Consider the following 13,157-nt stretch of genomic DNA (forward strand, 5'->3'; position numbering starts at 1 on the left):
AACTTCTTTTAAAAATTATTTTTGTTTTAAAACTGAGTAGCTGTGTGTGTTTAACATCACATACGCTCATGTGCTGGAATGGCAGCATAATTAAACATTTTATAAAATGATGCATTATCATGGTGCTAAGTGTGGATACCTTCATGGTTAAGTATGAAAAATAAGGTATCTTTCTATAATGCTAATATCAGTGGTTTATGCACTTAAGGTGTCTTTTAGGTGTAGAAAAAATACCGCACATAGTTGTTATTCCATCTTCATTCTCACACTCTGTCTTCAATTGCTGCACTTTTCCTGGTGCTTTCCTTCAAAGACTACTGTATAAAATTGTTTTTCCCTGGATAAATCAGTTGCATGGTGAGCTGTGCAGCAAACATTAAAACCTTAAAATTGCCTATCATGTAATCATACTAATCAGTCACTGCATAGTATTGAAGCTTTACACAAATCTTTGATCTAGGAGTAAAAATATTCTTCTAAAAATATAATAGATAAAAATATATACTAATGTGACCGTAATGTTTAAAGCAAGTACAGTATTCATTGGGCCTTTTCAATATTACCTTAAGTCCAGAGAAGCCTCATTAAACAGTTTTGAAGGAACATTTTTAAAATTAAACTCTGGATGTAGTTGGCTCAGGTTGTGCAACTATTGACTTTTCTTATTTCTTTTGACGGTCGTGTTTTTTTAATACAATGGCTCCCTCTGACAATAAGAGATGTTGGCTAAAAAGCCCTCAAATTGAGGATATTAATGGGATGACAGGAATAAAAATGGTCCAGTTAATGCAATAGCATTCACTGAATCACTGGAAATCTGTGGATAATTTTGAAAAATAAGCACAGATGTAATCAAATTTATATGAGTATTAGTACCCAGAATAATTTGTCCCTTGATAGGAGTATGTCCTTTTTAGATAATAAAGTCTGCATTACTTAGAACTGTGGCTGCGTTTTTTTGCCCAAGCGAAATCTGGATAGTTAAAGTCTCCCATGAACATTGTAAACTGTGGTTTCAGATACCTTGATAATTGGTGCAGGAATTTTTCATTTTCTTTCTTCTACACTCTTGATGGATGATTACTTATATGTTGTGTGATGCCTTTTCGGTTTCATTCCTTGTCTCCTTACCTGAATAATTTTACTATCACATTCTGTTTAGTTGAATCTGTCTGACTCTGCAGATACTTTTGAAATCTAAAATGTGTAGCCACTCTTTTGCTGCTTCACTTTTTTACCTGTGCAGATTATATGCATCTATGTTGATAATTTGGTTATGTGAATCAGCTGATAGGTTTATGGCATGCCCATCAGATCACTATTAGTTCTTGCTGTTTATTGTACTCCTTGCATATGAAGCTCTTTGACACAGGAACTGCCTTTTTGTTATATGTTGGGCTCATAGCTATAGATTCCAAAATGAGAAAAGGTTAAAAAAACTGGGCATGTTTTGTCTTGGGAAAAGTAGACTGAGGAGGGACCTGAAAAGTCTTAAAATATGATAAGGGCTGTTACAATGATGGTTCTCAATTGTTCTCCATGGGAGAGACAACATGAGTGAGATAACATCTTTTATAGGAGCAACTTCTGTTGGTGAAAGAGACAAGCTTTTGAGCTACACAGAGCTTGTCTTTAGGTCTTTGTATAGCTTGAAAGCTTGTCTCTTTCACCAACAGAAGTTGTTCCTAAAGAAGGTATTACCTCATCCACCTTGTCTCTTTCTTAGCTTTGTTTGGTCCCAGGATGTAAGAACTCTGCAAACAATGTTCTCCATGTCCGCTGAAGGTAGGACAAGAAGTACTGGGCTTAATATGTAGCAAGGGAGATTTAGGTTAGATATGAGGAAAAACTGTCTCTAATTATAAGGATAGTTGAGCATTAGAATAGGCTTCCACAGAATGTTGTGGAATGCCTATCATTAGACGATTTTAACAATAGGTTAGACAAACACCTGCCAGAGATGGTATAGGTGTACTTGGTTCTCAGTGCAGGGGGTTGGATTAGATGACCTCTTGAGGTTCCTTCCAGCCCTACATTTCTATGATTCTATGCTACCACAATAAAAACAATAATATTTTTAGGTGGAGACTAGCGAATATAAACACATCTTCTTTCTCAAAGGTAGTCTAACATTCTGTGAACCTAGAATCCTCCTCTGTGCTGGTCTCTCTTGTCAGTCGTTCTTTCCTCTCACTCAGTGTGGAAGGATATCAAAGATGTTCTTCTTCGCTGTCTTTGTTTCGCTCCAGTTGCCAGATTCCCAAAGTTATCCTTGACCTTGGCCAGATTTACAAAAGCATTTAGCAGATAGGTGCCTAGTGGGATTCATAAAAGTGCCTAACCTGCTATCTGTATCTTTAGGCACCTGAATACCTTTGGAAATTTGCCCTCTTATCCTGTCTTCCTTTTCTTGCATTTTTTTTGGTTTCCATATGGACTGTAATTTTTGGAAGTCTACCTTCGTTCTTCAGTGTGCTCCACTCTTCTTATCATATATCTCCTATTCCAGTACCAGTAGCCAGTATACCATTCTGTACACTTGATCTGTAATCCAGGTAAGTCTGACCAACTCCTTTCCTGTGAAGAATTATGTAGACCTCTTCCTTAGTGGGAAAGTTAGTGAGGATGAGATCAACCTTTCTGATCCCTAGTTGCAGATGAGCTTCGGGACTGCATTACTTGGCCATAACTCAGAAATTTAAGGCTCAGGGAATGGTTAACAGCCATACATTTCTTTTTATGGTTGGGTCAAAGATTTAATTACTCTAATGTTTTGATTTTATATATATTTTATTCATATTTATATATCTATATTTTGTTCACCTTAAGTTACAAGTTAATAGTATGTACTGTTCTATTTTTGTAACCTTTACCTGTCTCTGCCTAACAGTTAAATGTTAATAGTTAAAGGAGTTAATACAATTTCTGACTGTTTTAAAATAGCCCAGTTTTCTTAAACTCTGCCTCTGTCAATTGTAACACTGTCCAGAGCTACTGTTTTTTTCTATTTCTCTATATCACCAGTCAAGAGCTGAGACCAAAGGGTTCTTTGGAGACCATATTTTGCTGTAAATTTAATTTTCAAAGCACTTCAGTTGTGTTAACAATAACAGGCATAATAAAGAAAATGCATGACAGTTATATTTATGGACACGCAGATATTGTAAACCCCCTTAAGTAACCAGCCGTTGTTTTTTGTGGTGGTAGAATCCTGGGGTCCCTTGTACCATCATCTTACTATTGCTTAGTAGGTAAACTTTTTGAAATCTTCATTTATGAATGGTTACAGTGGACCATGTCAATGTGTTAAATGGCATCCCTCAGAGAACAATAAACCAAAACAGACTTTGTTTAAACAGCTTTCCTCATTGGTTGGTGAAATTTGTCTTGAAACCAATAAATCATCTCTGTGTGCTTGTCAGCCAGTTCAAAGGCTCTCTGTGTGTAGCTGATGGTAACACCAGCCTTTGTACATAAACTCTGCATAAATGTCTTCTGTAATTTGGAAAATCTCTGGTTCTGACTTACATATTTGAGCTGGAAATATCAGAATGCTTAAAATGTTAACACTGTTTTAATAAATGCTGTTTTTTGCTTTGCCTTTTTGTACTATCAATTGTCTACAACTTCATAAATCTGTTAAATACATAAGAAGTTACTCTGGGATGATGGCTGGTGTACTTTGGCCTCTGACTATAAAGAACCTAATCATAAATGCTATCTTTATAAAGACTGGCATTCTGTGATACTCTAGATGCTAGGGACCTAAAGATAATTTTCAGTGACTGAACCCTTGTTACATTTTATGAATAAAATTATAGTTTTGGATGACAGTCAGCTGTGGCCCGGGGATGAGAGATGTAGATGACAAGGCTGCTTCAAGAATCAGTTACTGAATGTCTGTCCATATGGAGCTTTTGACACCTCATCCTCCAGACATCAGCTTGTTATTTTCCTTTACTGTGATGCATGATGCATTCATTCTCATGATCTTTCCTCTCTGGGACTTTAGGGACCTGATTTTTTTAAAAATTTGGATTTGTGCATTGCTTTGCATCCATTCCTATAGTAATGCAAATCCTCAAGTCAGGGATTTACCCATTCACTGGTAGTTGGGAAATCTCAAGTGCTTGTACAATTCCTGTTAGAAAGATCAGCCTAGAGTAGAAGGACCCTGTGAATGAAATCAGTATTGACCAAGATAAAAAAAACCCAGTAATCTGATCAGAAGAAGTGAAAAGATCTGTAAGAACAGATATTCTTCTTAAAGATGCACTCGGGTACCAGTGAAAGAAAAAAAGGTGTGGATAAAGAGTTAAATTTATAAAATATTTTCCTGTACATTACTTATTTGTCTGCTTGTGAGTGCAGTTCTCTGATTTGTGCATGCATATGTGGGATTGTACATGCAGAGTAGGCTCAGAGAGTCTGTCAAAACATGAGGCTCTCTAAGTTGCCCTCCGCCCATCCTACTTTCCTTACCAGTTGGAGTTTTGCTATAAATATCTCATCAGTCTATATAAGTGTGTCTAAGGATGCAAGAAGAGAAACTGCCTGTCTGAAATGTTCCAGTCTCAGTTTTTCCATAACTCATTTCCATCCATCTGAAGAAACTCCTGATCTTGTACATCATGGGAGATGAAATGTCAGTTGGTTCCTTCTGTTTTATTTTTCTCTCCTAATTAGAAAACTAATCTGGGAAGGGGAGGAGATGTTGGTTTTAGTGGCAGCACAAGTTCTCTTCTTTTATTATCTGCATTCTGTATGATTGAAAGGTGATTGTCCAAGAAAAAACAATAGCTAAGACTGATGGATATGAGTCATACATTTTCCCTGTTAAAAATTACCTTTGGCAGGAACCTTCCTTTGCAAAGTGTACAAGGTTCTTCTGTTGTTGTTTTTTAAAAAGTCAGAGACCAAAATATGAATACTTGAAAATAATTATATTACTTGAAAATCATTGTATTTCATGTTCATTACTTATATAAATAATATTTTGTTTGGAGGTATCATGGATTGTTGATCTGGTAAATTGTATTTTTTTTCAATCCATAAATATGTATTTACCTATAGACAATGTAGATTTTTTTTAAAGAATTTTTTATTGTATTCAGAGCTCAAAAAATAGCCATGAGTATTTTCTTTCCATACTCCCTCAGCTCCCTAATCTGTCCCCAAAAGTGTGTATGCCGGCAGCACTGATAGGAAGAGTTGTCTCATTCTTTCTGTTGCTAGCTGATCTTTCTATCTTAACACAGGAGTCAACGTCACATTATTATTCGTCTTCACTGATGAATGTGCAGCTTCTGATAAGCTCTGTCAGTTTCTGCACTGAATATTTAGTCTGTTTATTCTGCTTCCTTCTTAACTATGGAAGAGGAACAATTTTAATAGGGCTACCTAAAGATGATAATAAAATGTTATATTATTTTCCTCTTTCAGATCTCCTAAGGCTGGCTGTGTCCAGGATTTTCATAGAATTGGAGGACTGGAAGGGGACCTCAGGAGGTCTTCTAGTCCAGTTCCCTGCACCCAAGGCAGGATTAAGTATTATCTAGACCATCCCTGACAGATGTTTGTCTAACCTGCTCTAAAAATCTCCAGTGATGGAGATTCTAGAACTTCTCTAGGCAATTTATTCCAGTGCTTAACTACCTTGACAGTTAGGAAGTTTTTCCTAATGTCCAACTAAACTGCCCTTCCTGCAATTTACAGTCATTACTCCTTGTCCTATCCTCAGAGCTTAAAGAGAACAATATTTCTCCCTTCTCCTTATAATAACATTTTATATACATAAAAACTGTTATGTTCCTCCTCAGTCTTTTCTTCTTCAGACTAAACAAACTCAAGTTTTTTAATCTTTTGACTTGGTGTAGAGCTCGTTGGTCATTTTGTAGGTATTGTGCAGACTTCTTCATGTTGTCCCTGAAAACCTTGATCTGAAGGTCCTGTTCTTATCTAGATTTTGCTTTTTTTTTTATCTTGCAAGTGCAGAATTGAATTCTCTTTGAGAATAGTTCTGTAGATAGCTGTTCAGAATGCTGTGGTATTGTGATTTGTTTGTTTTAATAAAAAAGCCCTGGCATCTTGGAGGATGGCGGAGTGTTTGTAAAGGGGCTTTATTCCACAAAGTGATCTATGAAGGCACACTCTTGTGCCTGTGTAGTGTCCCATGGATTTCAGTGGAACGCCATGCAAGGGGGCCTCTGCTATGGAGCAATTTACAGGATTGAGGCATTGATGTGTAACTGTTGTCTCTTAAAAAAGTCATTATGCTTGCAGATTGGTAAAGTGGCCTAAATCATAAACTCCTTTATCTCCCAAATAGGTAATTGCTTGGGCTTGAGAACATTAGCCCAGAATAAACTTCATCTGGTATAAAGTACAGCCACGTATCTCAGCAACATGCATTGCCAAGAGCACATCAGCCACGCTGGTGGCTCCCCTATAGGATACTGATCTAAATTTAAGATCTCGATCAAGTTATTTTTGAGGTTCTGAATGGACAGGAACCAGGTTACCTAAAGGACTTGCCTCATCCTCCGGACATGGATTGCCCTCAACAGCTCCACTCCTCAGGAATGGTAGAATGCATTAAGAATTGTAAACTCCTTCATATTTAGGACCAATGTCAAATTCAATAATTAATACGAGTTTCTTTGGACTAGTAGATGAAAAGTTTCTGTTTCCATGTTCTGTATCTACTACCAATATTTCCTGGCAATAGATGGGGAGCTACGTACTGTTGTTCTGAAACCAGATGTAGCCTTCTCACACTGTTAAATTAGCCAGTGCCAAAGGTTTAATAAATCTGTGTCTTGATTAGTAACCCAAGGTTTAATGGTTCCAGATAGAGCCTCTTCCTAGCTTTTTTCGTTTGGTTTTGGTTTTGGTGTGACCCAGTTTCCTTTCCAAAAAGACTATTGTCCCCAGCAGTTGTTGAAGCGGAGTAGCTATTTAGTTCCAAAAGAATAACATAATACACACAATTTGGCAGTTGTTTGCTTACAATGACTTAATCGTGGTAATTGTACGTTGTATAAGTCTGTGTATGCACCATGATATACAGCTCTTTTTCAACAAAAGCATGTTTAGTGGTCATACAAGGAGTATAGTGGCTTAAAAGCCAAATCACTGTGCTATCGCCTCGCTACTTGTATTCCATTTGACCCATTTGGCCAAATTCATCAAGACCACTGATTTGATGGGCTTTTACTGGGGACGAATTTGGCCTCATACAGAAACACTGAATGAAGCAACCATGAGCATGCTGTGGTGTGACTGCAGAAGAGGTAGGATAAACAAAAAATTGCAGTGTATTGGCAAAGCAAAATTTACCCCCAGTACTGAGGAGCCAACACACTATGTGGCTCTTAAATCCAGTGTTAATGGCTTATATCAGGGTGTTTCCTCTCCATTCATTTTTAAGTTGGCTTATGTTAACTAAATGCCATCAGGCACACTTTAAAATGCTCTTAAAAATGAATTAGTTATTTTCTTAAAAAATAAGTTTTTCCCATTTTATATCAATTCTGAGTTCTAAGACTTTGGGGTGGGGGGAAGAAAGCCTGAGGACTTCATAAATAGAAGCTTAATTTTACTGCATTTATCTCTATAGCTGCAATTAATTATTCACGTATCCATTAAAAATTAAGCGTTGGTAAGTGACACTTTTAAACATGCATTCAAAATTTATTGAAAATGGGGGAAGTGATGATAAAAAGAACAATGTCTAAAAGAAAAATAAAATGTCTTAAGAGTCTCAATCTGTCCTTGAAAACTTCAATATATAACCTGTAGTACATATAAAAAGTGGAAGAGGAGGGGAATAGAGCCAGGAAGCAATGGGAAGGAGTGGGTAGAGCAGGGCAGCTTCCATTGTTGCTAACTTTCATGATTTTATTGAGAGTCTCATGATATCCAGTGCTTTCTTAAAACTGCAGCTGCTGGAATCACGAGCTTACATGAGAATCTGAGCTTTTGTTAGATAAAAATTCTATTACATAGTCATGGAGAAATGCTTGAAAAAGTGACTTGAGTGCACAATAAACACTCAGAACCCAGAAAGCAAATAAAAAGAATTTCAGATGCATTATTTAAAACAATCTCATGATTTTAAGCCAGTCTTGTGATCTTTTGATCACATTTTTAATGTTTGGGGTTGGCACATAAAAGGCCCAGAACGTTCTGTACTTGTTCACAGTTAGATTCACCCCCTCCAGAGTATGTGAGGTTCACAGGGCTTCAGAGCCAACAGATGGTTGTCAATCTATAATGAATCCCATTTGTTATGGGCAGCAGATACAATTATACATAGATTACACACATATCCCTTGGCAGTGGGGCTAGAATGCTGTTTTTTTAGCTCATAAAACACAGACTTCCATCATGAGAGATAAAGAACAACTCCTTTAATTTACTGTTAGTTCTTGTAGTATGTGGCTTATTGTCTCTGTAGGCCAGTCATGAAAGGGGTGACATCACATACATATGGAGACATACATATACACACACAAACATACAGTATGTAACAGCTGAAATAGATAGAATATTGCTATCAGATTGCTCATGTTATTTCTTATGTGTGATTCTAATATATGGCAGACTAAAGTTAAGAAAAATGAATAAATATCAGTGATATTTTTCAGATGTTGACCAATTAAAACAATTGAAAAAATGTGTACAGTGTTGAGAAATTAGCTAGTCTTCTCTTGCCACCCCAACAGGGGAGAATGTGTGTGTGTTTTAAGCGTATCATTGAGTATAATGAAAACATTTAGTTTTGCACACCAAAACTATCCCATACTTTTGAAAGATTTTTGTAATAGGATGATGATAATCTCTGAAACCAATTAAAATAATAAACTGCATGCCAAATAAGTTTATTTACTTAACCTTTATTTTTATATTAACCCAAAATGTTACCCTATGCATTTTTTGTTTGGATCATGGAATTCTTATCAGATTTTTTTTGCACATTAAATACACACAAACAATGGTCTAGTCCCATCAGTAACTAAAATTAGAGTCTTTCCCTTTTCTTCGTTCTGTCTCCATGTCCTAAAAAAAAAATAAATAGATTTGTTAGAAGATCAGATGTCTTCTTGGTTAAGCCCATCAGCTCAGTTTACAGCAGAATGCCTTTCCTCTCCTTTTCCTTTGGGGGAAATAGTCCATTAAAATGTTGCTTTTTATTGTACAATGGCCAGTTTACCTCACAAAATCTTCACCTTCGTAGTAATTCTCCAAAGCAGAAATTTGAGGGCCCTTAATAACTTTTTTGTTTATAGACTTCCTCCTGGTTATCTTGAGTTGATACATTCTTTATCACCCTAGAAGTGGTCACAGACTGTTAATAATTTCAGTGAAGCAGTTAATCTCTTGGTATGGTATGGATGTCAAATATGTGGATTACAAGCTGTAGCATTTGATACACAGTATATAGCTCTGATGTTAGGGGTGAGGGAAAAACAAACCCAGAAACAGCTTGTCAGTTTTAGTGTAAGAGTTCATTTAAATACAAAGACTTGGGTTAATGTATTATTTAAAAAGGTTTGCTTCTTTACATTCTGTTTCTCTCTGATTTTGTCTTGTAGTGTTGTCCCACAGACTACAGTTATACTGAACAATGATCGGCAGAATTCAATAGTAGCCAAGATGGTTGGCCAGGAAGAGCCATTGAGCAGAACAGCGGATTCTCTGGAAAATATCCTTAGCAAGTTAGTAGCAACAATTGCAATCCTTCCCCTACACTTCATTATTTCTTACAGGAAATCCGATAGAGGTCTGTCTACTGCAATTACAAGTGCAAAATAAGAACATCCTAGGCAACTGAGCTTGAGGGAAAAATATTCACAAAGTAGTGAAAAGGGCCAAACTGACAGCCCTGCACAGCAAAGTCCTCTATCAACATAACCGGTACAGCGCAGTGCCTCAACTTTGAAGTGGAGGGAGCATCTCTGAGGGGGAAGGGTTAATTCAGTCTCTTTGGCCACTGAGTCCTTAGTATCCATGCTGAGCTTTCCAAGAAGGGGGCCCATTGTGATGGGTTTTGCAGTGTTGACTCTTGTCCACTTCGAACTGTACTGAGACCTACCAGCATTAACGAAAGGACATTCAGTGGCCATTTGTAGTAACTTTTGTTGTAGCCAAGGCTGGATTTGAACTAGTTACTTGAAAATAAAGGATCTGTATAGAAAACTGTTTGAAATAACAAGCCATGCTAATTTAACAGTTATGTAAAGAAGTTTCTTTATACTTATTGGTTATATGTTGTGTACAGACATTTCATTGGTAAAATTTTCAAATAGACTTTAACAGCAGACTACCTTCTGAGTAATTAACATTAGATAGTAACTATAAAGCAAGCCAAAGAGCACTTACTTTTAAACAAATATTGACACTTACAAAAGGTTTTCATCTTCTAATGCGTTTATTTGTGAATAGTATGTATAGCTTTTTTGTGCTATTTGTATAACGTTAACACATGGACATTTATTTTAGAAAGCTGGGGTTATTGTTAAAATGTCTTTCATCTGTACAGAATATGTTTCTTTCTATAAAATTTCTTAGCTCTTTTTGGAGGCTAATGGAGTCAGTTGAGATGTCTTCAGTTCATTCATGCCATAAAATTAATAGAATATACATTTTATTTAAAGCTTACTTAACTGAATAGCTAAAAGCTATGGAAGGAAATTAGTCAACCTGAGTTTTCTATAAATTGTCCTTCATCTGAACCAGAGGCAAATGGATTTACTTTTATTTAATGTCCTACAGGGAGTCATGTTTTGATGCTTTCTGAAGAAGAAACAAAATTCTTGTGTAGCTTCTTGTGTATTAATTTTTGTTAATATCAAAACATTTTTGGGTTTTATGTTAACTTAATTTGTAGAAATATAGTATGTAATTCATTACTTGATGTCAAACACCTGCTGAATGTAAACAGTTTTAAGGTTATTCTGCTACTGCTGTCAAGATAGCTCTTAATCTAGACCAGGGGTCAGCAACCTTTGAGAAGTGGTGTGCTGAGTCTTCATTTATTCACTCTAATTTAAGGTCTCATGTGCCAGTAATACATTTTTATGTTTTTAGAAGGTCTCTTTCTATAAATCTATAATATATAACTAAACTATTGTTGTATGTAAGGTAAATCAGGTTTTTTAAATGTTTAAGAAGCTTCATTTAAAATTAAATTAAAATGCAGAGCCCCACGGACCGGTGGCCAGGACCTGGGCAGTCTGAGTGCCACTGAAAATCAGCTCGTGTGCCGCCTTCAGCACATGTGCCATAGGTTGCCTACTCCTGATCTAGGCAGACTAGTTTTTACAAGAAAAGTCATATAATCAGTAAGAAATCAAGTTGTTAATATTTTTTAATGCACTAGTAACGGTATATTACATTCTTTGAGTCTGTAATCATGCTTTGCCAAAGTATGAATTCTTCTTTTCTTTCTCAGTGCTGTTCCCGGTCGTAGACAGAACACCATTGTTGTGAAGGTGCCAGGGCATGATGATAGCCACAATGAAGATGGAGAGAGTGGGTCTGAGGCCAGTGACTCAGTTTCCAACAGCGGCCAGTTAGGAAGCCAAAGTATTGGGAACAATGTTACTCTTATTACACTGAACTCTGAAGGTATGTGATCAAACTGTAAGGCTGTTTGAGCAAAATGAGCAGGGTGGAGGAATGAGCTAAAATTCTATCAGAAGCTCTAGAGATCATGTCACAGTTCAATCCTTAAAAGAACTATGAAAAAATGTTGACATGACTTATCCTATAGGAAGCATCAGATAAGACCTAGTAACAAGCCAAAATAATTCAATTTCTTTTAACTTGCTGTTCATTTTTCTAGACGAAAGCAAATTAAGTGTATTTGTAATACTTAATAGGTATGCCCCAGAGCACAACCCACGATTTAACAGACTCTTTTGCATTAGCAGTATAAGAACACTTAATTTCAATGTTTTTAAATTTAAAGATTTGCAAAACAATAACGAAATACTTCGGTCCTATCTCAAAGTTGAAACAGAGAACTAGGGAAATAACTGCATTCTCTGGGAAGCATCAAAATGTACCAGTTCATTGCCTCCTGTAACTACTTATGCCATTCCACTGATGCTGAATTCTTCTGAAAGTAAACAGTTAGTTATTTTGGAAACCCTAAACAGTTTTTTAACAGGAAATTCCTATCAAAAATGTATTGTTTATAGGATAGTCCTGTCAACAGTTTTCACAGTTTCACAGTTTTCTACAACCTCTATACAACCCAAAATCTCTGCAAAACAAAGACAGTGGAATATAACACTTTGAAATGTGTCTTCTGTAGACAATCTGTTATATGTTGTAAGTACTTAGGGTATTAAAATACAAAATGAATGCTAGCTGCTATATTTTATGCAATCACAAAAATGATGAAAATATAAAACAATTAGAAAGACACATGTTTTAGGTGAAAAGTGTCATGTAAGTAAAAAAAAAAATCAATAAATCATAGGGTTTTTTTATAATTGATTTGATTAATCATGTCACTAATTTTTAAACAGAGGCCTGTAATTTGAACCTTAGACCATAGAGTCTTTTAATTAAGATAATTATCCACTAACTCTTCTTTTATTGAATTCATAAGTGAACTATTCCTTATATTTATTTCATATATGTTAGTTTGTGTTTATATTCATGCACCACAGGGGAATATATTAGTATTTGGGTACTCAATTTATCACATCTTAATACCTGATTTTTCAGAAAATGCTGAGCATCCACCCTCTGAAAAACAGGTCCCTTTAAGGTAACTTACACTGAGCACCCAAAAACTGAGGCTCTCAGAATGACTAGCCACTTTTGAAAATGTTGGCCCACGCTATTTGGGGCAGAGACTGTACATCTTTTATATATACATAGGTTATGGTCACTACTAGAAATAAATGAATAATGATTTGACTATTTCTCACGGAGAGCTTCTTGACTCTTCCAACCTCTCACATGTCTCCTGTAACAAAATCTGTGTCCAAAAAGTACTTTGTATTGGGGGAAAAGACAGGAGATCCAAATTTTGAAGCTCCTACATTACAAAATAGGCTGATTGAGGATAGTAATGGCATTGCCATTTGAAAAATCAGGTCCTGTAGCAATGGGACTTGGAACACTTTATTTGTACAGTT

At 36.0% G+C, this 13,157-nt stretch overlaps 1 protein-coding gene across 2 annotated transcripts in view; it reads left to right on the forward strand.

Annotated features, from left to right (window-relative positions):
- BANP (BTG3 associated nuclear protein) overlaps positions 1-13,157 on the forward strand; it is a 271,776-nt gene that overhangs the window by 47,762 nt on the left and 210,857 nt on the right. Inside the window, exons 1-3 of one of the 2 annotated variants that reach the window (XM_075073787.1) lie at positions 6,355-6,584; positions 9,597-9,719; positions 11,456-11,631. In XM_075073787.1, the coding sequence (XP_074929888.1) occupies positions 9,658-9,719; positions 11,456-11,631 (238 nt within the window). In that variant the 5' untranslated portion in view covers positions 6,355-6,584; positions 9,597-9,657. Of the gene's footprint in view, positions 1-6,354; positions 6,585-9,596; positions 9,720-11,455; positions 11,632-13,157 lie in introns of those variants that run through there. The other variant, XM_032793751.2, reaches the window with a different exon arrangement.

The sequence above is a fragment of the Chelonoidis abingdonii genome, chromosome 19 (genome assembly GCF_003597395.2).
Source record: "Chelonoidis abingdonii isolate Lonesome George chromosome 19, CheloAbing_2.0, whole genome shotgun sequence".
Taxonomy (NCBI): domain Eukaryota; kingdom Metazoa; phylum Chordata; order Testudines; family Testudinidae; genus Chelonoidis; species Chelonoidis abingdonii.